Genomic DNA, 26,414 nt, shown 5'->3' on the forward strand with positions numbered 1-26,414 from the left:
TCTATAGGGGGTTTATGAAGTTTGCATGTTCCCCATGTGTTGCGCCAGTTTTCTCTGGGTTTCACAGTCCAAAGATATGCATTTAAGATAACTGGGTGTGTTGAAATTGCCGATAATGTGTGTGCGTCTTACAAGGGATCGGCATGCTATCCAGTGAAGTGCAACATTGTGCACTGTGCTGCCTGGGACAGGGGCGGAAAATCGGGTTAGTAGCACACTAACAGTTGCAGATTTTAAATGTGATCTGCAGTTTTCATAGTAAAGGGCATTGTGTGTTTGTTGGTTTGGCCTAAACTGTGTTCCTCTTTCAGATCATTGGGTTGTGTGAGCTGCTCTCAGTCACGATCGACGAAGTACGGCTGGGACTGCAGGTTCCTCTCATCATTCTCCCACAATCAGGCCCCCTGTTTTATCTTTATGACGCCTGTGGGCCGGTGGAGCTGATGTGCCGGGGGTGGGGGGGTTCCCAAACTCTGCTTAGTTCGCTTCAATTCATAGTTGAAAAAAATTTGTAATTGTAATGAAAAGAAGTTCAGGTGACATAAAAGACACCCAAGAAGTTGGAGGAAATAATTTAAATTATTATGCAACATTGTTTCTTTCTCAGTTAAATATGGAAAGGAAAACTGCTTAGTATTTCCAGCCTGTTGTATGCAGGTGAGTCTGGCCAATGAAAGAATGTGTCTCTGCCACGTTCACTCCCCACAGCAGGGCGCCGGCTTCACCCTGCAGACCTACGCAGCTTCCCAGCACCTCAGCTTCATTAATAAGCTTGGCTCTCTTGTTTTTCAGCGGCCTTTAAAGTCTGCCCATTTCCTCTTGCCTATAATCAACATCCTACGCATCACTGTGTCGACCTCACCTGTAATAATCAGGCTTTTCTGTATTTTAAGCCCTTAATAGAGCTTTTCCAAGTACAGAATCCTACTTCAGACTCTGGGTCCTATGGCAGTTATTATTATTATTTTTTTATATCACAGGAAAGTTGTATGAGTGACACACTAATCTCTTTAACACTTTGAATCACCTAATTGCAGTTTGAGAGAATGCCCTTTTAAAATCTCCCCTTTAATGTTACATGCAGCAGGATGTGCCTGTATGACTGACTAAGATGGATGGCTGAAAAGGTGAGATCCTTCAGCAACTTATAAAACATGAAGCACAGCACTGCTAATGTACATAACCAAGGACACAAATAACATGCGGCCCCATTCAGCACTGCCATCCTCTCGTACCCCGACCACACGGTCGCAGACCAGCACCTCCAGCACTGCCATCCTCTCGTACCCCGACCACATGGCCGCAGACCAGCACCTCCAGCACTGCCATCCTCTCGTACCCCGACCACACGGCCGCAGACCTGCACCTCCAGCACTGCCATCCTCTCGTACCCCGACCACACGGTCGCAGACCAGCACCTCCAGCACTGCCATCCTCTCGTACCCCGACCACACGGCCGCAGACAAGCACCTCCAGCACTGCCATCCTCTCGTACCCCGACCACACGGCCGCAGACCTGCACCTCCAGCACTGCCATCCTCTCGTACCCCGACCACACGGCCGCAGACCTGCACCTCTAGCACTGCCATCTTCTCGTACCCCGACCACATGGCCGTAGACCAGCACCTCCAGCACTGCCATCCTCTCGTACCCCGACCACACGGCCACAGACCTGCATCTACAGCACTGCCATCCCCTCGTACCCTGACCACACGGCCGCAGACCTGCACCTCCAGCACTGCCATCTTCTCGTACCCCGACCACACGGCCGCAGACCTGCACCTCTAGCACTGCCATCCCCTCGTACCCCGACCACACGGCCGCAGACAAGCACTTCCAGCACTGCCATCTTCTCGTACCCAGACCACACGGCCGCAGACCTGCACCTCCAGCACTGCCATCTTCTCGTACCCCGACCACACGGCCGCAGACCTGCACCTCTAGCACTGCCATCCCCTTGTACCCCGACCACACGGCCGCAGACCTGCACCTCCAGCACTGCCATCCTCTGGTACCCCGACCACACGGCCGCAGACCTGCACCTCCAGCACTGCCATCCTCTCGTACCCCGACCACACGGCCGCAGACCTGCACCTCCAGCACTGCCATCCTCTCGTACCCCGACCACACGGCCGCAGACCAGCACCTCCAGCACTGCCATCTTCTCGTACCCCGACCACACGGCCGCAGACCTGCACCTCCAGCACTGCCATCCTCTGGTACCCCGACCACACAGCCGCAGACCTGCACCTCCAGCACTGCCATCCTCTCGTACCCCGACCACACGGCTGCAGACCTGCACCTCCGGCACTGCCATCCCCTCGTACCCCGACCACACGGCTGCAGACCTGCACCTCCAGCACTGCCATCCTCTCGTACCCCGACCACACGGCCGCAGACCTGCACCTCCAGCACTGCCATCCTCTCGTACCCCGACCACACGGCTGCAGACCTGCACCTCCAGCACTGCCATCCTCTCGTACCCTGACCACACGGCCGCAGACCTGCACCTCCAGCACTGCCATCCTCTCGTACCCCCACCACACGGCTGCAGACCTGCACCTCCAGCACTGCCATCTTCTCGTACCCTGACCACACGGCCGCAGACCTGCACCTCCAGCACTGCCATCCTCTCGTACCCCGACCACACGGCCGCAGACCTGCACCTCCAGCACTGCCATCCTCTCGTACCCCGACCACACGTCCGCAGACCTGCACCTCCAGCACTGCCATCTGCTCATACCCCGACCACACGGCCGCAGACCTGCACCTCCAGCACTGCCATCCTCTCGTACCCCGACCACATGGCCGCAGACCAGCACCTCCAGCACTGCCATCCTCTCGTACCCCGACCACACGGCCGCAGACCTGCACCTCCAGCACTGCCATCCTCTCGTACCCCGACCACACGGCCGCAGACCTGCACCTCCAGCACTGCCATCCTCTCGTACCCCGACCACACGGCTGCAGACCTGCACCTCCAGCACTGCCATCTTCTTATACCCCGACCACACGGCCGCAGTCCTGCACCTCCAGCACTGCCATCCTCTCGTACCCCGACCACACGGCTACAGACCTGCACCTCCAGCACTGCCATCTTCTTATACCCCGACCACACGGCCGCAGTCCTGCACCTCCAGCACTGCCATCCTCTCGTACCCCGACCACACGGCCGCAGACCTGCACCGCCAGCACTGCCATCTTCTCTTTCCCTTTTTTAAATACTAATTTGGGTTTCTTTCAGTAGGGATACAAGAACTCCACCAGTACAGAACTAAACCCCCATGAGGACCAATCTCTATATCACCCATTGATCATCTATGAGTCCTGTAAGAAAACACAACATGTAGCCTGACTACATGTAACAGGAAGAATGCAGAAACGTGACCACAGTGTGAGAAAAGGAAAACTGAGGAAGAAGAGATATTGCCTTAACATTGTCTCCAAGACCAAGAGCAGTCCTGAATTACAGTACACTTTCAGATTACAGGCATACTGATGTCATTGCTCCAAACAAAACAGGCTATTTCATAAGCGATATAAAAGCTTTCAATCACATGCAGACACACCCGCCTTGACTCAGGACAACACTTTATTCTCTCAACCGACATCAACCTGCTATTTAATGTTACAAAATCAGCCTGAGATTGCAGATGAAAATAAAGTATATGAATTACCTTCTAAGTCACCACTAATATTAGCATTCTGAGTCCTGTGATGAAAATTTAAAGCGCTAAATAACAGTCTTTGCCATTAAATTAAGGCTGATGAGCTTGATTATACTTGATTATACATCATTTAAGGTCCCTCACTCCTAAATCCCCTATAGCCTCACACCAAGATCCAATTTATGTGTCTTGTAATCCTTAACTATTCAAGCTTTTTTTGGGCAATTTTTCTCAAACTGTGCCTCTGGTCCACATTTCTTCTTACCAGCACTGACAGTGATGGCTTCAACGAACTGATCCCTCCAGCTGTTAGTTCCCACCAGCAGGGCCAGGTTCGTCTTCTTGATCAGCTTGTCCACCGTATTCTGCGAAGAGAGTTGAAACAATGAAGATGCTTTCTCATGTAAATCATGACGAAAATGACTTCAGTCATTGATACAAGCATGGGTACAGACATCAGAAAACATCACACATGGCTGATATTCTGCACTTCAGTAAATCATCCACTCCACTGAGCTGGAAGGCCAGTCCCTGACAATAGTGCCAACACTGGAAACATTCAGGATCGATCTCCTTAAACACATAGTCAATTCAGAAAATGGCCATATAACACCCAATCGAAACAGCCTGAATGAAAGGGAGGAGGACACAAATTGTCATTGACAAAATTTCAATGTCTTAATTATTTCTTTGTGTCTGCTTCCTGATGGCATCACGAAACACCAATATTGGGCTGGAAAATAACAAATATCCATCAAATCCAATTCCAAAGTGCTTGAAGTCTTCATTGGAGATCTATTAGTTGCCTTGCAGCAGTTACTGCCTTCATAGAGTCATTGGGATCTATGGATTACGGTCATCGAGGTGCTATATGGACCAAGCAGAAGCTCATAGTCGTTTCTTGGTGGTAGGTAATTTGTCACGGTTCATTACGAGGGATTTGGATTCTGAGTGCTGGCTCTTCAGCCGAGGCCGACAGCTGTGAGCAGGACGCTGAAAACGCACAGTGACACAAAACGCAGGCGGTGCCTATCCTCTGCCAGGCCAGCCGGGCTCCTGGTGAAGACAGCTGGAGGAGATCAGGCCTGTCACCACGCCGCTCCGCTCTGGGCTTTCAGGTGCACCTGCTGCCCTTTTAATTTAACAGCTCAAGGGGTTTCCATGAGAGAGGAAGTTTCTGGAAAGAAATGTGGGAAGGCGAGACGGGGACGGAAACGATACCTTAAACTCGTAGGACTCCTCGATGATGACCTCCAGCTTGGGGTGCTCCCCTAGCACGGGCCGGCCCATCTCGGCCACCCGTCGTTCCTCCTCCTCCTTTCCGGTAGGACACTCGTCACTCTCCCCTTCCCCTGCAAAACAGGCTCTCCTGAGAGACGTCCGAGCCGTTTCCATGCCGACACCACCTTCCCGCACAAATTCGCAGAACTCACAACGCAGCCAGGGACCAGCGGGTGGCGTGATCCAGAACAGAGCAGAGCAGGCCAGTTTATCAGACCAGGACCTTTCACTGCAATTTCCAGTAGATACAGCGAGAGAACCAGGAGGCCTGTGTGGAATTCAGCTTTTATCTTCCCATAAGGTCTGTGGAGGATGTGAGATGTTTATGCAGTGTGGTGCTTCTCCACTGTTAAGCCAGGGATATTCCACCGGTGACTGTGAGGCTTAAAAGCCACGCGAGCCCCACATGTATGTATGAACTCCAAGGCTCTTTCAAAGATAGATATTCTAAGAGGAAAGGGCCTCATTGGAAGCACAACTTTGGACACCTTGAAATCCATCTGTCAAGCTCCACTCGGTTTTTTAATGCAACCAGACAGTAATAATAATAACTGGGATAGAGGCCTTATCTCCACGCATTTGGGAAGGAATAATATGAAATCTTTGACCTGGCTTTATCACCGGTTTTGTTTTTTTTTCACCAAGCTGTAAATTCGCTGAAATCCACTAAATAACTCCGGCCTTCCCCATACAGAGCATTGTGGGAAATTTCCAATTTACAGCAGCTGAGTAATTCTTTCTGGTTTCTATATGAACCAAAAGGGAAAATCTATTAGTTCTGTATACTCAGCTCGCTTGTGTGAGTGAATACTTTAAAGCCTTTGTTAGCAGGATTTTTCCAGCTAATCAGATAATTCATTTAATTATCCGACGATGTACTTGGGGATACGGTACAGCAGAAATATTTCCACACCATTCCAGGGCTTGTGGATCGTTTGCTTTTGAAGGAGAGGCTTTCAGAAAGAGTGGCACCTTGGCTGGACCTTCACCCTGTTTTCACCCTGCTGATTTCCAAGTGCCTGGTCTTGCCATTCATTCAGCTTCACATACTGTAGGGGTCTCAGTGTCAGTTTGTGGCTGAATAGAAGCAGTTTTTGAAAGTGTTTCCTCACATTTTTCCCAAATGAGGCAGCCAAAACGACTGTTTTTGTGATCAGTGGTAGGGTGCAGTTAGTTTGTTTTTAAATACAAGTCAGTTTATGCTAACAACAAAAATGCTCTGAGCTTTGTATTTGATATTTTCGGATGCCTTGATGTACTTTCTTGGAAAAAATTTTTGCTATAGAGGAATGCTATAAATCAAAGGTCGGTGTTTTTAACAATAACATAAATAAAATTATTTATAATTTAAATAAAAACACCTTCAAACGTGTTTATGTGACAGAGGCTCAGGCTAACAGCAGTTAGCAAACATTTACTTCGGGGATGACATGCCATAGAGCTCTGCCCCTTAACACACGTAAGCAAGGCCACTGCTGACACTGATCCGCCCTTTACCTGTTTTATCGGTGATGTCATGGAATATGGTTGTCCATCTGGGAAACAGGACTTCTTTCAAAGAGCTCAAAGAGACCTACACATTCTGGCTAAAGCGATACACTGGGATATTGGGGGGGGGGGGGCAGTGTGGGAGGGATGCACAGCAGTGCAGGTGATCTGGGGAAGGACAGAAGGAGATGAGAGGGACAAACCCCTCCTCAGGGCTGAGCCAGACCAGAGTCCGTGCAGGTGGACACCAGGTGAAATCGACGTGTGGAGAGTGTGATCCGCATGCCGTCACCTTGCGATTAGCAGTGAACAGGAAGTGAACACATAAGACCGTGTTTAAACAACACACCCACCGCCATTTCCAAAACACTCCATTCCACGCGAGTCGACTCACGGCGGCATGTTAATGACCATGCAGACAATCCGTGCGACAAGGAGAGAAAGCGATACCTGTGATGCAGACTACCGTGGATGGGATGGGATTGTCTCTACCCTGCACTTTCCTGTAGACGTCCCGGCCTAACAGAGCGATAACCATTAGAAGAAACTCATGGCATGGTTTGCAATTGGGTTAAGGTGGAAGGGAGAAGGACGGTCATTTATTTTTGGATGTTAGGGGTGGTGCACAGCCAAAGTCGACTTTGAAAACAGCTCAAGGATGCCTTCAAAAAATTCACAGAAAGCAGACGGGAGGTAGGAAACACCTCCTCTATCTGATCAGAGCTGTTAGTTACATCAGCAACCCGTGAACAACAACCAGCAACAGAGAGTTCAATGGAACGATAATTTAAATCCAGATGTAAGTCTTGATTAAAGCAAAAATGTCATGCATTTTTAAAGATTAAATCTGGTAGCAATGGCTCTTGGACAGGAGGTCCAAACAAGGATTTGCTATGAGGTGTTGTGTGTTAATGTGGCTTCCCTTGGGATGGGTGCTTTATCTGGGTAACTTATTACTTAATTAAGGGGGCAGGCAAAACATCCATTTTGGGAGCCATGGATATGAAAGGTGGAAGGACAAATATTTAATGAGAAGCATAACTAACAGCGGTACTCCCGATTCATGTACTGCTATTTGGCGCCATTGACGTTTTATGTGACTGTGATTATATCTTGCTTTTGCAAGCTGGCTGAAGTCCCCACCTTACATGGTGCTTTGGAAACGCTGAGACGATGTTCCAAATGAGATAGAAATCACTTTATACAAATTGTGCGAAACATTATAGTTTTAAATTAGCTTTGGCCTTGGCAGGGAAACATTTCCACAAGAAATAAATTACTGAAACAAACACAAATGGTAGGAGAGTGTTAATAATGTGAAAGCAATTTTGGCCTCCTTCAGAAAAGACCTGGTGACTCCACAGGAAAGCAGTTCCTTTGTGTTAGTGGAGATGGAGATGATCTTCTCTGCGGTGCAGGTCATTCAGTGAGGAAACAGCAACATCAGTAAAACATCTCCAAGAAATATTTGGGGCACTACTGTGCCTTGTAATAATGAGTCTCACTTTGGCGTTTATTGCTAATCTATCTACCTGTCTTGCATAATTTCACACATTGTTCAAAACGAAATACCTGTCCAGTAATGTTCTGTAGCCTAGGTTACCCAAATGAGGCGGCCAAAACGACTTATTGTGATTAGTGGTAGGGTGCAACATCTATTAGCTATACACTGTGCGGTTAGTTGGTTTTAGCTTACAAAGGTCAGTTTATGCTAACAACAAAAATGCTCTGAGCTTTGCGTTTGATGTGTCTTACCATAGAGACGTTGTCCTATTGAAATAATCATAGGTTAAAAAAAACTTAGAAGATACAAATATGCATTTTACATTAAATTCACGTTGATTTTTTTCAGGAAGAGGATTCCATACCTGTCTTTACGAATCCACCTACAATCATAAACAAATAAAAATGTCTTATAAAACTATTCTCTGGAAAATCCTGGGAATTACAGAAATATTCTTACAGTAGGCTTTATAATACGTTTAAAGTAAACTGTTCTGCCAGAAATAATATACTCGATGAAGCATTAAGCTGTATATTTCTATGGTATTTCATTTTGGCAATTAATTTGACATTTTATTAAATATTCAGAAAACATATTTATATTATATGACATGCTAGATATGAAGATGCATTACTGTCCATTTCAAGCAACAAGAATGGGAACACATCAATTCTATCTATCTATCTATCTATCTATCTATCTATCTATCTATCTATCTATCTATATTATATATATATATATATATATATATATATATATATATATATATATATATATATATATATATGCAAACATGTCTATACAGTACATGTCTGCAGTATTTCTATAATTCTGTGTCCTTGCTCAAAAGTCAATGCATCTGTAAACAAACCAGCAAAATCTGAAGCATACATGAGAGATGGCAGAAAGGACTTTGCACGGAAAATGCAACTCAGAAACTCAGAAAAAAGGACAGGGAGGCTTACCATGCTCATTCAGCAGTATGGCTGACAAAGAAAGAGAGAGACAAACAGAAAAGATGAAGAAACACAGAAAATAAAGAACAGACGAATGAGAAAGTGAACAAAAACAGACAAGACAGGGAGTCTGCCTGGAGCGCCGTGGCTTTCCGTCATTCGCTCTGTAATGTGTGGTCGCTCTGCACCGTAAACAAAGCAGAGCCAGGGACAGCGAGAAAGACCGGAGCTGCTTCAGAGTCTCTAATTAAGGGCTATTGACTCGCATATTGGGTGGTGAGCCAGCAGTCTGAGTTCCCCTCATATTTTAATCTTTACCGTCATCTTTAACGCTACAAAAATTTGGTACAGAAATTGCTCATGGATACATATTGATGCATCTTGATTCTTGCAGAGGTCTCTCAGAGATGCGTCTCTGTGATGGCATTGAGATGGCATTAACGGCATTTTGGGCAGGTCTTAATTGCTAGGAAATGATTAAGGTTTGGGGTTAACTGGCAGAAATCCGGATGGAAAAGGCAAATCGCAGAGATCAGCAGCTGCAGGCCGTTTGCCTTTCAGGTGTCAAACAAGCTGTTAGCTGTCTAAAGAGATCTCCGAGCTCTCTGAGACAGGTGCTCCTCTGATCGCTATGTTTGCTCTTCTCGGTCACCCGCTATGGACCCTTGGTGGCTGTCCCCTCCCTGGGCTCGCTATCATTTACTCGGTGTGCGTCGCTGCTGTGGGCTGGGGGCTCGGGCTGCTTCAATATGCTCCCCTCACCCAGTGAGAAGTCTGATTTAGGCTCGCTGCCTGATACATTAAGGATCGATCCTGGGCCGCCGGTCGTTCAGGAACCGGCTTGTAAAACACAAAGCTAAGGTGTAATAATGTGCGGGTGGTGACTGAGCCAAAGGCTACGCTCAGCACCCTCTCTTCTGCACTCTGCATTTACCTAGAGCTGTGTTCAAGTACCAGAACTACACAGGCAGTTACACAATGCCTCAGGAACACAGGAGCGAGTATTAAACAGGTGGGGAGATATTACAGGTTCAGAGAACATAAAACTGTGTTGATGGATAAGAACATAGTCAAGGATAAAGGGCTCAGATGGAGTTAGTATGTTTTATTAAAGAAAAATGACGGCTGGGTTTAAAGAAACAAATGTTATGGTTTCCTGATCTGTTTGTAAATGACAGAAGGGCTGTTTGATCCAGGGATTCATCTGGGACATTAAAGATTAACGGCACTAAGGCTGCAGATTTTAATCGCTGCAGTGACAATGGCAAGGGAAGAATCTGTTACGTATAACAAAAGTGATTGCTCTATTAATGCTCAGATTAATAATTAGGTTTACTATCTATAAGCATATTGATGACTTTTTTTGAGAAGTCAGATTATCACAAATTTGATTTTGAACTTGAAAATGTAAGGCGTTCGTATTCATGCTGTTACGCCCGGCTCGTCCGATCCTCCTGTGGCCACGCCCCCTCATTAACCTCACGTGAAACCCCGATTGTAACCAGCTGTTTCCTGCTTTGCTTGTTTCATCATGTGTATTTAAATCCACGTCTGAGTCTGTAACCCCAGATCCGTCATGAATGTTAGTTCGTCGCTGCCTGTGTTTCCTTTGGTTCCCTGTAATAAACCTTCCCCGGACGCGATCACAACACATGCAAATATCCTTTAAATCCTCCAAATGTATTTTTGATAGATAAAAGTATGCAGGTCCGTTATGATGAGAAAATGTAATTCGTAAACAGTGATTTTTGTATAGATATCATTAAATAAACACCTATAAATAGTCATGTAAAATAATATGTATCCTCAGTCATTGAAGATAAAAAACATAATTTGCTTTAAATTACCACACAGGGAACAACAGTGTAACGTAACCGTGGTAACCTTGGTTATCATGGTAACCCTGGTCCCAGTAGGCCAAAGGTTAAGCTGCCATTCTCTGACTCTTAACTCTCATCTCGTAACCCGATTATCTGGGTAATAATTAAAGTTGCATCGGGGCATGGATCTGGTTCTAAATAAAACATAATCCCTAAAGCACACGAGGATCAAGGCTGGCCAACAATCCTGTGAGCTACAAGAGGCTTGGCTATCGCGGTGCGGGGTTACACCATGACAGACAGTAGGGGTGTGGAGGCTGTTGGATGACGATACCAGAGGCGACAAAGAGTGGTGGACGATTTGCATGGGGCTCTAATCCCCGTGAGATACATTATAGTACATAGGCACCATGTTGAGTGCTGGTGTTACAGCCGGACCGGCCGCTTTGCTGGGTGTGAGGTTTGCTTTTGGCACCAATCAGAGGTTTGGGAGGCTGAGCAGAGACAGAGGCAGGAGGCAGTGTGAGAGTCAAGAGCGTGACAGAGACAGCGGGGAGGGCCGGGGAAAGGGGGGCCTGCTCCTGCACACTCTCACACCTGTCCATCCTCGCCTTTTCCACACTGGCTCCTGCAGCTCTACGTAGAAGGAGGATTGCTTATCATACTCTTCACGGTCAACAATATTAATGGTTATGGTCTTCCTGCAGGGACACAAGACAGATTCAGCAGGGGGCTGGAATCATGCATGTTAAAGGTATGCACATGCGTCCCCCCCAACACACTCACACACATACAATCCACCCCATTCGGTCCAGGGTGGATGGATGACACTTGATGCTTGTTTGGAGAGGGAGGGGAGGTTATCATGACCGCCACCTGAACCGCAGCAGGTCAACACCAGCCCCTCTGTGTGCACAAGAAGGGGGCTACAGGCTCTTTTCCAAATTACCAGTGTCCCCCGACATGCCGCAATATCTATATCCCCCGAAACTCAACTGTCCAATTTCAAATTTCATCCTTTCAAAGGCTCAACAATGATTGAATTTTAATCCCCACTAGGGTGCAGTACTGGGGCGCCCCTCCTTGTGGCTTCCCTTCGGGGGACCGGTGTGCCCAAAGCTGCTGCAGGTGTGTTGGGAGTGGAGCCAGGAGGCGGAGCCAGAGCCTCTGGAGCAGACACCCCACCTTTCCTCTCACTCATCTCCACCAGACGAGGTTCCCCGATCTCGAGGAAGAAGTTCTTGTTTTTTTCATACTCCTCATCATCAATTACTCTGATCTTTATAGTTTTGCTGAAACAGAAAGAGAAGAGAAAAGAGGTTGCAGAAGAGAGCATCAGAAAGCGACAAGCAGTGAGGGAGAGGGGAAGGGAGGGGTGATGAAGCGGCCAAGCTCAGACAGACAGTGCCATGAGAGAGACAGCAGCGGCGCGGCTCAACTCAATATGGGCTACAGGGAAATGTGGTGAACAGGATTCCCACTTATTACAACTCAACTAGAGAGCAGATCTCCGTAACTACGAGTTTCCTGTAAGAAACGGCTGGGAGCAGATTGACTAGAGTTCCTACATAAAGAGCAGGGCAAAAAATGCTTTAATTACCAATGTAGTTAAAAACATGAACAGCTGTGAAGAAACAAGAGGGCCATGTCATTCAGGCCAAGTATGCAGAACAGTTTCTCCAAATCTTAATCACATGCTTGGATCATGTTTACCTGTTTCCTGATAATTGTTTTATGTTCTCTGTATTGCTGATGGATTCCTTGGCTGCTTAGTTTCATGTCTTTTGCTGTTTACTTCATAATTAAATGACGACAATGTCACGCTTTTATGAGGACAATTAATGTGACGACAATTAATGCCTGAAGCAATGACTGACCAGGTGATAGTACTATGAGAAGCAGCAGAGACCGTTGGATTTCAAAGGACTGCTCGGTTTCACTGGCTTAAAATTCAGATATCCTGAGAGCTCCATGAAGCTTCTTTATTTCTTTTGAAATATCTGTCCAAGGAAGGAATAATGACATGGAGACCCAGGAAAAGTGTGGTAAGGCACTGCTGACGCCGGCAAGTCTCAGGCAAACTTTGTTATATTCAGCATTTATAATATGAAGGAGAGACGATGAAGAGGAGAGATGATGAAGAGAGGAGGCAATGAAGGTAGACCAACAAAGGAGCCCTTTGGTGTACGGAAGACCTTCACTGCTGACATGTTCCCATTAGGAGGGACATTAGCGGCACACCTGAGGTGACCTTCCCAGTAGTGCTGGAAGTAGGTGTGCTGAAGGCGCTTCTTCACGCCCTCTGGTCTGTTTCGTCCAAGAAAAACAGAGTCATGGTAACCATCTCGCCATGTCTGAGGTAACTGTATTATTTCTCCAAAAAAATTACTGCCATTAGCTATTCGTAGCTACCGGTAACACAAAACAAATTCAGTAAAGTCTACTGGTTGTTTTGACTTTCAGATCAACACGTCTTCCTGCACCAATGGCTCTTCCCCGGGTTTTCATCACCCCTCACTTCCTACAGGTCTCCCAAACTTCAACGTGGGATACGCTTGCTTGTTTTGAAGAACTGGACCTGGAGTGAGGCGATGAATTATTACCAAGTGATGTAGAGCAACAATGTAATGTGGCGCCCCGATTGTTTGAGCAACAATGTAATGTGGTGCCCGATTGTTTGAGCAACAATGTAATGTGGCGCCTCGATTGTTATAGCAACAATGTAATGTGGCGCCCCTGATTGTTTGAGCAACAATGTAATGTGGCGCCCCGATTGTTTGAGCAACAATGTAATGTGGCGCCCCTGATTGTTTGAGCAACAATGTACACGATGCTCCTGATCTTTAGAGCAACAATGTAACACGACACCCCTGATCGTTAAAGCAACAATGTAACACGACACCCCTGATCGTTAAAGCAACATTGTAACACAACACCCCTGATCATTAGAGCAACAATGTAACGCTGCACCCTTGACCGTTAGAGAACAATGTAGCGTGGCGTTAACACAGACCCTCTTCCTGTTATTATCCACTGAACAGCACCTCCTCCTTGGACTCCTCATGCTGCCAGATAAAGTCACTCCACTGTTCCTACAGCTCCTCCATCCCTCAGAGAGAGGCTTTCTCCCCGGTGCTCCAGAGGACTGATTACCGCCCACAAGTAGCATCAGTCAGTGCCCACATGCTCCATGTGTCTGCCTTGCCTGTGAGGGGCCCCTTCATTAGCTGATTATCTCAGTGGCAAGACACGGCCACTGGGAGTCTGTGACAAAAAGTGCTAACAAAAAAATAACCCCAAGACTGGAGAGCTACTGGACTTGGGTAAGGGCTCCACTCTCCTTTCCATCTGTAGATATTTATACCAAACGTGTTCTCTGTCACTAATTATGGTCTAAATGAGCCTCAGGAGAGGAGCATGCTCCTGGTCTATCGCACAAGCCCCGGAAAAGCATGTCACAGGCATGATGAAAAAGAGTCACAGGGCTGGTGTGTGGCTAAGTGTCCAGCAATACAATGTGATAGTTTCAGTGGTTAATTTTTAATAGGAAGTGCCATTTGTTTCATTAAAAATTGTACAAGCCCATGAAGAAAACACATTCAACTTTCATGGGTTATAATTTAATGAGAAATGTGCTTATTACCCTGAATATTGGGCATATATTTCTGATCTCAGTACCAACATTTTCCTCGTGTACTCTAGACTGTAAATATCATTGCGACAAGTAAGGCTGCATCGATACCATTTTTTTCAGAATGAGTAGCAATGCTTGCTTTGTGCTACTCATTGATACTGAATTAGAGCTGGGCGATGCAATATTTCAATATGCAATATTTTAACATACACAAAAGCACACACACACAAGCACACATGTACCCAGTAACAAGTGGATTACTTACATTTTTTAGGTGAAAAAAACCTTAAGGATGAAAAAATCTCACAAAACAACATTATTCTTGGTCATCAGGAACAATATACTGGGTATATTCTTTTATGTTCCCTGTAAAAGGGTCATCTTCTGACATCTCTCTCCCTGCTAGTATTTGCTACACACTTGATTACTGCCGGTGGCTGTTTTCGTCGTACCCTTTCCGATGTTTCGTTTTCGAATGTTTAATTACATCACTTCTGCTGTATGTACTTGTTTTCACAGCTGCTCTTGATATATTAGCAGTGGAGTTTTCAATTCGCTATGCTTTGGTTTTCATTATTCTCACTGAAGTACATCTACACCACATTTTGTGGTCCCGCTTAATTTGCTTGTTAATGATTGTGGTATCAGCTATATCGGCGCATTGTCAAAAGGACGAGTATATGAGTACTGTGTCAGACCCACTACCGATACTGGTATTTGTATCGATGCACCCCTAGCGATACATGCTAATGAATGACTGTCACTCCTCACTTCTGGATTCTCACACTGACTTTGTTAACCGAGTTAAGTGATGATAGAAAACTGCTAACAGGAAATGGTAACTGGTTGGGTTTCACAAACCATAAAGTATGAATAATAAAATATGTACTATTTAATGTAGATTCCTACCACAGAAAAAATATACAGCAAACAATGATCTAATTGTGATGTAAAACCTCATCCAAGGTACTTGGGGAAAAAAAAATCCTATGAACACAAATTAGGTAATTTAGCTCTGTATATTTATTAGCCATAGCTAAGATACATTGTTTCTCTCTGGCTTTCATATGCAAAATCATTGTTTTCCCTAATTTATTTTAATTTGAAAAGAACTGTTCAGAATAATTAAAACTTTCAGGAAGAAAAACCTTGACAGAAAATCTAAATACCAACAATTACTGTGAGTGGGTTGCACAGAAATATGTCCTCCAGATGAAATAATGGTGTCGCGTTTACAGAAAGCAAAAGCAGCATAATATTAACAAGTTGGCCTTTCTGCATCTAACCATATCATAGGACTGTCGGCACAGTCTCCCCGAAACATTTGTGTTTTACACAGTGTTTTAGATAAGAACAAGAGGATGTCACATCCCATCCTGTGGAGGCATGACCATGTTAGGGCGAGGTCACACTGGGGCATGGCCATGAGGGGACTTGGTCATGTGGGCATGGCCATGTGGGAGTGTGGTCACATGGGGGCTTGACTATGTTAGGGCGTGGTCACACTGGGGCGTGGCCATGAGGGGACTTGGTCATGTGGGCATGACCATGTGGGAGCGTGGTCACATGGGGGCTTGACCATGTTAGGGCGTGGTCACACTGGGGCGTGGCCATGAGGGGACTTGGTCATGTGGGCATGGCCATGTGGGAGTGTGGTCACATGGGGGCTTGACCATGTTAGGGCGTGGTCACACTGGGGCGTGGCCATGAGGGGACTTGGTCATGTGGGCATGACCATGTGGGAGTGTGGTCACATGGGGGCTTGACTATGTTAGGGCGTGGTCACAATGGGGCGTGGCCATGAGGGGACTTGGTCATGTGGGCATGACCATGTGGGAGTGTGGTCACATGGGGGCTTGACCATGTTAGGGCGTGGTCACACTGGGGCGTGGCCATGAGGGGACTTGGTCACGTGGGCATGGCCATGTGGGAGCGTGGTCACATGGGGGCTTGACTATGTTAGGGTGTGGTCACACTGGGGCGTGGCCATGAGGGGACTTGGTCATGTGGGCATGGCCATGTGGGAGCGTGGTCACATGGGAGCTTAACCATGTTAGGGCGTGGTCACACTGGGGCGTGGTCATGAGGGGACTTGGTCATGTGGGTGTGACCATATGGGAGCGTGGTCACATGGGGGCTTGACCATGTTAGGGCGTGGTCACACTTGGGCGTGGCCAGGTGGGGCATGTTCACGGTGAATGAGATACAACAAAAATAAAAATGAGAAACAAGTTTACTGATTTCACAACCTCTGTAGTGAAGGGGGGGCATTTGACTGATACAGGTCCATTTGGCAGGCACCTCGCTGCACTTCTATCTCCCAGGACAAAGTGCATATGTGGCAAGACCAAAGCAGCCAAGTTTGGGGACTGCAATGCTTCCTCCGTGTTAACATTCTTAAAATGCGGTCTGAACCACAAACATCAGTCTCTACCATCACGAGGGTTCATGAAAAACTACGTTATTAGGTATAGCTGCCACCACATCAGATAACTTGCAGTGCAACTTCTCTGTTATGAGTTTTCACCAGTCAAAGTTCTGAGGGAAAAAGTTTTCAGCATTGCTTACTTGGATATCTTAATCGAAGAAGGATTGTAAGACAAAGTGGGAAGTGTATCAAATATTGACGCTCGGCAGCTCTATGCATGTGTAGCTCTACGCAAAGAGTCTAGCAGCTCAATGCTTAAATCAATACAGTAAGAAGTTTCTTTTTAATTAAAGAGATTCAAGTATTTTCTCAGTAGTGTGACAGCAAGTTCCCTTGTGTCACTTAAATATATATAGACCTTAAGGTTACCTGGGTGACTGCCAGGGGAAGCTGTATTTTTACAAAGTGACAGCACAGCATGTGCAGATTTTAGCTGTAGCAAGGGATTCTGGAATGATATGCAGTGACCCCCCCGCGATGGTATCCACCTATCATTTGCAAGAAAAGGACAGTTCACGTCGTTCATGGGACCCAGTCCTGTCACCCAATCAGGTGACACTGCTGATAAAACAATCACACCCAGTCAGCCGGAGCTGGATGGTGTGACATCATCACTCTCGTTTGCGTCCATTTGTAGCAGGTGTCTCGCTTCTCTGTTAACTGCTTCAACATGGCCATGTGGGGGCGTGGATACTGGACACCAGGAACACGAGACAGGTTTTCTTTTACATCAACTTTCACGTGGTCAATATACAGTACTGCGACTATCAATTTGTTCATATTGTACTTACATAATGAAATGGAATGCACATGAACACACTTCTTCATTCTCTGATTAGTTATAATGTTTGAGCTGAGATTGTAGTGCTTTTTGATGTGATTCTTTCAAGTTGAATAAGCAGTATGAGCTGTATTTCAGTTTATTTTGCTCTTCCACATGACTCACATGAATTAGCTTTTTGACTCAAACATGCAGGTGTGTAAGTGTGCCCTGTCACGGGTTGGTGCACCATCCTGGGTTATTCCCTGTCTTGTGCCCATAACCTCTGGGATAGACTCCAGACCCCCAGCAACCCTGAACAGGACAAGCAGGTACAGAAAAAGGATGGATGGATGGACTCAAGCATGCATTGCATTTAATTACAGGATAAATTATATATTGATTTAAAGCCAGCACAACTGGTATGTTTTATTTGTCTGTTGGATCTTTTTCATTAGAGCTTCATATTGAAATATTTAAACACTCTGAATTTATAAACATTATGCATGTATCAGCTATGCTTAATAGTCACGCGATTTATATTTACAATGAGTGAAAACCTGAGAAAAATACATTATAAAATACAGAGAAAAGCCAGAAGATAATAACAGGGGACTGTGATGTGTAAATATACGCTATGCAGTGGTGATGTGCTGTCACAGTAAGCGATTAAAGGTGAGGCGTTTATGGTGAGCCCTGCATTTCTGCTACAACTTCGAAAAAAATGCAAATGCAGTTGAGATGACTAAGTTGAACTATTGAGGACCCCAAAGGTCTACATCAGTAATGACCCAGAGACGACACGCACAGCCTTACAGTCCAGAGCCCACATGTATGACTTAGCTTGCTGGCCAAAAACGCCAAGGCTCTTTGGGTGTCTTTGGATAAAATAAATAAAACTGGCACTGAATTTGGGCATAGTGCCTCCTACTGGAGCAAAGTTGCCATTCAGCTCATTTAATTTATAACTGAACTGCTGGTTCTACTTGGAAAGTTTCCCCCCTTGGTCTCCGGACAGGATTGAAAAGGGGCCTGTCAAAACTACCACTGCAAAGCAGAGGCCAGGGGAAAGCATACTGCCAGAATGCAACGCAAACCCCGAGGTGGGAGCGTGACACACAAGTGGACAGGAGATGGATGTATAGGAAAGAAATGGATGTATAGGAACGATGGGAGAGCAGCTGCAGAGTAGCTGAACGAAGTATGAGCTCACAGACCCTCTCCTTCAAAGGAGACAAGTTACTCTCTGACAGGAAGTTACAGGGACTGCTTTGCATAATTACACTGTGAGAATAACCTTCTCCAGCATTTAATGTTACTGAAGAGGGATATAGGTGCATTTTAATGCTGTATTTGCATGAAAAATTGTGAATTACATAAATATTACCCGCTTGGTTCTTTTCCTTAAGGTTTACATAACGATGCAACATCCTTCCAGGCACCATGGGACATGGTAGGACTTGGGACGGGATGCCAGGGCATCACAGGGCAAACACCGCCCACGCAGATCTGGTGTGGATATGAACCCCCAGCCACAGAGGTGTGAGGCAAGAGAGTCAACCAGCCACCCTACATGAGACGAACTTTCATTGTAATGATTTAAAAAATCTCTTTTGCTGAAATATGCAACAAAATATGTGTATTTCAGTAGATGTTGTGAGACCTCGGGTAGTGTACATTTAGGAGGCTTACTCCTCCCTTCCAGATGTGCCATAAATCATTTTACTCCTTCCCAGCTCCCTGCCAGACAGTCCACATTTTTGCTTCTGCACAGCTCCCTGCCAGACAGTCCACATTTTTGCTTCTGTGCAGCTCCCTGTCAGACAGTCCACATTTTTGCTTCTGTGCAGCTCCCTGTCAGACAGTCCACATTTTTGCTTCTGTGCAGCTCCCTGTCAGACAGTCCACATTTTTGCTTCTGTGCAGCTCCCTGTCAGACAGTCCACATTTTTGCTCCCTCCCACCTCCATATTAGACAGTTCACATTTTTGCTCCCGCCCAGCTCCCCAGACTGCTGGAAGGAAGCGAAAACATGGACCATCTAGGCCCTAAGGACTTGGTTGGGAAGCACTGCTGTAATAGTTTTTGATTCCTCCCTCGTTTATCCTGCTCAGGCACAGCCTGTCTTTCTTCCCCTCTTCCTGTTTCAGACGGTTGAGTGCTCCTTTCGGACTGCAGTGATTTCTTAAGTGTAGATTAGGTGCTGTGCTACAAATTGTATTTCACTGGCTTTGAAGGAAATATAGTCGGATAAAACCAGTAAGAGCAAAATGTGAAACGGGGAAATCGCTCTGCAGCGGTCCAAAAAATTCAGCACATGAATCAATCTTGGGTGTTCTGAAGGAGGAAGCCATCAGTGTAGCCATATTACAGGGCTGTGTATGGTCTGCTGTAACATTTTACTTAATGGTACAGAAAAAGGATTCGTCAGCCAGTTACAGACACAAGAGCTTTTTACATGCATTATGGTTGAATGTTGCATAATGAATTGGTGTCTATGCTTTCAATTGCTTGAACTAGCATGTAACACTGTTTACAATTAATGTTAGCTGAACTGAGTTTGGACATAACATCTAACAGAAACAATATGCCAACTTGATCAACAGGAATGTGCATAATTTTCCTTTTCATAAATTTCCTTTTTATAAATATCGTTGAACCAAAATAAATATGACTCAGTAAATTCTTGAAGTCAAGAGCTAGTTTGTAATTGCGATAAACAGTTAATATTACCTTCTGGGGGCCTGTTATTAACACAAGTATTTGTTAACTGCTCAAGGATAAATGAGCTTGCGAAAGCTTTGTGAAATGTCTTTTTTTCCAAACATCACAACTAGGGGATCTCTATTACTGTCTTTTAATATCAGGTGTCCAGAAAAAAAAAATCCCATGATTCCTTGGTTGTTGCTCATTCAACAGTGTTTTACAGACACTTAGAAACTGCTAAAATTAAAAGCATGTTAAGGGTTTGAGGAAACATTTTTGGTCAACTAAATCATATCATAAGTCAAAGGAATTGCTTCAGAAATAACCAACATTTTTTAGACTGGTGACTCAATTGGTGTAGAGCAGTTTTTCTTAATCTGGTCTGGCAAAAATGTGGGCTGCCTGGGGGTCCTCTAGGATGTAGAACATTCAAATCCCACTGTATATCTGTATAATAAATAGTCAAGAGAGTCAATGAATAGCTTTGCATGTTTTATCACCTAAAGACACATTAATGAGTTTTTAGAACTCCTTTGCTTTCTTGTACCTCAATAAGACATCTGACATTCTCAGAAGGCCATCTGTAAAATCAACAGCTTAATAAGGTGACCGTAAGGTCAGCATGAGCCTCTCATGAAAGTTTAAGGAGCCTCCATCTAATGGCAGGGCTGGGAGGCATGACTAACCATGAACAAACGGTGGATGTAGACCCCTGCATGAAGGAGCGAAGGTCTCACACACACCACCTCTTCTCTGTCAGTCCACTAAATTGATGCTCCCATTAGGGTGACAGGTTAACAGTAAATAAATACACCTTGTACAAGTTGCCTGCTCATTTGTAAATGCAGGTTTCTTTAGCAAGAGGTCAATGCATTTCCCGGAAGGTGTTTATAATGTATGGCACTGTCATGCTCTGCTGTGTAAGCAGGTGTATGGCTAACTGCCAATCTAAGCTAGCGTCCCAAGATGGAGATTCTGTTCTCTTTTCAATGGCATAGCCCGTGCTTAAATCGAATTAAGAAATCTTATTTCATTACTTACAACAATAAAAATTACTTTTTTTGTCAGAGTCTCTGTCTTGGCTTTGTGTGTGTGTGTGTGTGTGTGTGTGTGTGTGTGTGTGTGTGGAGTTTGCATGTTCTCCCCGTGTCGTCGTGGGTTTTCTTCTGGGTACTCCAGTTTCCCCCGCAGTCTACAAATATATTAAGGTGAACTGGAGTTGGCAAATTGCCTGTAGGTGTGAATGGTGTGTGAGTATGCCCTGTGAAGGGTTGGTGCTCCATCCTGGGCTATTTCATGCACAGTGCCTGGAGCTTTATTTTACATATATGTAATACCCATGAACATCTCTGTAAAGAGACCTTTGATTAGCGTAACATGCAACTAAAATGGAATTAAAATGGAAGCTTCCACTATCCCCAGATGCAATGCTGTGTGTTTTCCATACAGTACCAGTCTGAAACATATACCATTAATTATCCATACTTGCTTTCCACATTCCAGGAAAGTTACTGCGAGTTCAGCAAATCTTTCCAGCAAACAGATCAGGACAGTGTGAACCCAGTCTGACAAAACCAGTAAGAGGGGAAATGTGAACTGGAGAAATGGAGTGGTCTAAAAAATTTGGTGTCAAGAGAAGCACGCACTATATAACACAAGCAGAACACAAACTGGACATGGAGCTGACTGGTAGCTCATCCATAGAGACCTAACTGTATATTCATAGGAAAGCACTGTGAGGCAATTTGAGGGACAGACATCCCATCTAGGGTGTCGCTGCCTTGTGCCCTGTGATTGGTCAGCATCCCATCCAGGGTGTCCCCTGCCTCATGCTCTGTGCTTCCTGGGATAGGCTCCAGGCTCCCGTGACTCAGAATTGGATGAGCTGTATAAAAAAATAGATGAATAGATGGAAATAAAAATATAAATAACTACTGATATCTATAGTTCATTACTGCCAGGACATGGGCATCTTTTCCTTCACTTTGAAGAAAACTAAACATTTTCTCATTCAAAATAGGGGGAATATAAATAACGGATGCGTGAAAATTTATGAAACATACTGGTATAGTCTCCATGTTCCTTAAGTGCAAGGTACTGGTGAATATTGTTTGCATTTTGGGAAGTAAGTCCAGGATCCAGAGAAGGTCTGCCTGCCTGCCTTTGGGCATTGCTGTGACCGGGCCGTGAGGCGAACCAAGCAGTGCGGCCGGACGGGACACGACGCCCATTATCCTCAATCCCAGCTTCTGCTCCATGGTTGTTCTGTTACCATGGCGGCTTCACAATGTTGAAGCCTGTTTCCAGACAACATGAAGCTGCTCTGTCTTTGTGTCGTGACACCGGCTGCTCACGCGTCACATAAATCGATGGCACCCGTGTCGAGTCTGGTATCCCCATGTAATAAAGATAATTATTACTGCAATCAATTGTTATTTCAGCTGCATAACAATGCTTGCTTATTCATCTGTGTATACTTTTTCAAGAGAAGCCCATGTTCTTATACACATAAATGTCAGCAATATTGTCAATGTACATAGCATGACGTGATTCGTAAGATCTAGAAAAGCAGTGTTTCCCAACCTGTTCCCCGAGGACCCCTAGTTGCCCCTCTCAGCTGGGCAGGAGCAGAAATCTGGGGGTCCCTGAGGACCGGGGTGGGAAACACAGAGGTTCAGCAAACCCTCGATGTGCCCTCATGAGCTGCCTCCTGAAGTATAGCCCATCATTACCTCCTTCCAGAGCAGTTTCCCCGTGAGTTTCATGACCTGTTGTATAAGTCATGCCTTATACATTATGCAAATTCAGAACTGCAACTGCTGCAAGGAATTCAGGCTGGTTGAACAGTCCCACAGACACCTTAACTACACTCATGAGCTGCCAGAACCAATAGTCTAGTAAAGGAGTAAAAGTCAGATAAACTTGCTGCTCAAGTATAATGATGTAGATTTAATGCTAAAAACATATGAGTTCATGCGGGTGGATGTCTCCTTGTATTTAACCAATCTGTAATCTGCTTTTGGTTATGCTACCACTTGCCTTGAAATAGTTTCCACCATTGATGGCTGGTAGGTGTCTTACTTAAAATCCATCTTTCAGAAATAATCCGACCTTCACTTTCCCTTCACCATCATCACCGTCCCTGAAACTATTCTTCTGTCAGTGGCAGGTTTTTCCTTCTTTTTTTCTTTTTCCATCAACAAGTTAGAGAGGCAGGATGTCAGCCAACCAGCCTCTTAGCATTCAGACCATCTGTTTCAGCCCAAACTGCACCACAACACATGAAACTTTTCTGAAATCCAAGAATCTGACTCAGACTCAAAGAGGCAGTTGCTTAGGTCGAAAAATCTTAAGATTCTCCAGGCTGCTTGTCTACATTATACGTTCATTAACGTACATCATGTTATACCTACATTAACGTTCTGTTTGGTATATTTGGTATGTTGGCTTGGTCACCTTCTGCCGGCCATTTACAGTGATACTTGAATATTTATGACCCATCAGATACAGAATGTCCCCCCCTCAGGCAGGAACGTAAGCCTGATGGACTCTTACACACAACGTGGTTCTAAGCTGATCCACACCTCCCCAGAGAGCAGCCTAGCAACTCGCATCTACAGGCAAAATACAAAACTAAACTGGGTTAAACTGTAAATGGTTAGGAAACATGTGTCAGAAGCAATAAGGGATTACACATAGATGCCACAAGTTTTATTGAAATCTGGGATTAAATCTATCACTCAAATGCTACAACGATTGGAATAATTTATCGAGAATTCCATAGCTGTATTATGAGTGAAGACACCAATCTAAAATATATCAATATAAGATATTTGACTGGTATTTTTAACTACCCATCTATGAATTAAATCTGCAACTATTTGCAAATCAAATTAAAAAAAGTGTTACGAACGATCACAAAACATTATCATTCTGTGACAAATCAGACAGGGCTATTTTAACATCTACTTATTTATTGTCCAATGGGGGATGTCAAACCAAAGGCAGCATGATGGATGAAATGCCATAGATTCAAAATGTCACTTCAGCTAATGCAGAAATGGAACACGATCAACGTTGATCCTTGATCCCATAGGTTATCCATGTGATCCACCCAAGCTGGAGCCTAAAACTAGCCAGAAGTAAGATATTGTACCAGTAATCTCCACTTTTAAAGAAGAGCCTACCCCAGCGAGGTGTACCTGGGAGAGGCTGCAGGTACCCCTGTAACCATCAGAATAAGCCGCTGGAAGGCTGATGTACACTAACAGGTTATGTGTGCCAGACAATGCAGGGTCACAGGGGGCCTCTCCCAGGTAGCTCAGGACACACGACGAGATGGGATATCAGGCTGTCACAAGATGCGTGCTTCTGGGGTGCAGGAGGACACCTGCACAACATGGTTGGGGACATGGAGTGAGAATTCTGTAGGAACTGATGGCTCCAAACCTGGGAGTCTGAGGAATAGTGGCCCTCCATCAAGAAAGTCAGAAAATGAAAATATGAATGATCCTGAACATTCTCATCCCTTCATGATCATCCCTCTGTGAGGGCTACTCTGATGTTCACAGGACTTTACCCCTGAATGAATAGAAAAAACGTGACGGCAGCTGGCAGCTCTCTGAAATAAAGGTCTTTGCACTTACGTTTACTTAATTATTCAATTAGAGCTTCCCGTCACTGATTCCCAAAAGCACCTGGCACAGGAGGGTGATGATGTCAACCACTGTATTGGAATACATGTAAGAACAATATGTCCTCAAAACCAGGCAGAAACTAGATAGACTCTGCAAGCAGAAATTCCATCTTACGATACCCATCAACATGTTGTATTACATATTTCATAAATGTATCTTTCTTAACAAATGAACTCAGAACAGACAGCCATTTCCAGAGTGCACAGGGTCAGTTCCTTTTTGGACAGACTTCTTGGCTGCAGATTTTCTCTGACAGAACCTCCCACATTCAATACAGCCTGATTAAAAAAAAATGCAAGCATTTCATGAGCAGTGCATCTCCTCAACAAGCCACTGAACTAGGCAGCAGTCTATTGGTGACCTTTTTACAAACTTAGACTAACTGAGCACAAGTGCCTTATTAACGCTGCTGTCATGTATTAATTACAAAGCATAAGGTCATGTCAAATTTAAACTCCAAAAATTTACTGGCGTTTGAGATAAACGGGGAATTACAGAGGAATTCCCATCCTGTCCAAGTCCCACATGGAGATGTGAGGGATTTTCCTAAAGCCAGCCTGTGTTAGTGGGTCTTATGTTAAAGAGGCTAATGAGGGAAAGGCCACCTAATGAAGACAAACAGTACATTTCCATTTATAAACTACCATATGCTCAAATACTTCCACTCTTTAAGCAAACTAAACCTTTGGAGTGTCATACACAGCTAAAACTTGGTTTAGCAAGTTAGGACACTGCTAAGGATGACAGCAATCTCAGCGGTTCAAATCCCGTGGTTGGCAGAGTCACCATTGTTCCCTTGAGCCAGGCTCTTAACCCCAAATGCCTCAGGGACTGGATGACCCAACCTTCTCAAAATAAGTACAGATATCCTCCATGTTGCACCATGAAGCTTTTACGAAAGACACATATTAACACCTGTTTATGCATTTCTTAAAATGTATCCCTATTATTGACGCATGACTGTATTGATTCTGCTAGGTGTACACTGTACATACATTACTTTTGCTTTATAGAGGCTGCACTTATATCACATCATTCTTGCTTTTACTATATGTTAGTGTTATTTTAGGTTTTGTGTATTATTTGGTATAATTATATACCAAAATTAATAAATCAAAATCTTCCCTTACAAATTAACAGTAATTGTTTCTTCATTTTGCCTCACACCTCTGGGACCCGGGTTCGAGTCTCCGCCTGGATTACATGTGTGTGGAGTTTGCATGTTCTCCCCATGTTGTCGTGGGGTTTCCTCCGGGTACTCCGGTTTCCCCCCACAGTCCAAAAACATGCTGAGGCTAATTGGCGTCGCTGAATTGCCCATAGGTGTGCATGTGTGAGTGACTGGTGTGTGAGTGTGCCCTGCGATGGGCTGGCCCCCCATCCTGGGTTGTTCCCTGCCTCGTGCCCATTGCTTCCGGGATAGGCTCCGGACCCCCCGCGACCCAATAGGATAAGCGGTTTGGAAAATGGAT

The 26,414-nt window shown here is 45.1% G+C and overlaps 1 protein-coding gene across 4 annotated transcripts in view; it reads right to left on the reverse strand.

The window, feature by feature from the left end:
* Positions 1-26,414, reverse strand: part of slc8a1a (solute carrier family 8 member 1a) — a 122,102-nt gene that overhangs the window by 20,200 nt on the left and 75,488 nt on the right. For 3 of the 4 annotated variants that reach the window (XM_048987399.1, XM_048987400.1, XM_048987401.1), the window contains exons 3-9: positions 11,903-12,009; positions 8,907-8,927; positions 8,306-8,323; positions 8,193-8,207; positions 6,888-6,956; positions 4,890-5,020; positions 3,934-4,033 (exon numbers count right to left, since the gene is read on the reverse strand). In XM_048987399.1, the coding sequence (XP_048843356.1) occupies positions 3,934-4,033; positions 4,890-5,020; positions 6,888-6,956; positions 8,193-8,207; positions 8,306-8,323; positions 8,907-8,927; positions 11,903-12,009 (461 nt within the window). Of the gene's footprint in view, positions 1-3,933; positions 4,034-4,889; positions 5,021-6,887; positions 6,957-8,192; positions 8,208-8,305; positions 8,324-8,906; positions 8,928-11,314; positions 11,419-11,902; positions 12,010-26,414 lie in introns of all 4 variants that reach the window. The other variant, XM_048987403.1, reaches the window with a different exon arrangement.

The sequence above is a fragment of the Brienomyrus brachyistius genome, chromosome 20 (genome assembly GCF_023856365.1).
Source record: "Brienomyrus brachyistius isolate T26 chromosome 20, BBRACH_0.4, whole genome shotgun sequence".
NCBI lineage: Eukaryota > Metazoa > Chordata > Actinopteri > Osteoglossiformes > Mormyridae > Brienomyrus > Brienomyrus brachyistius.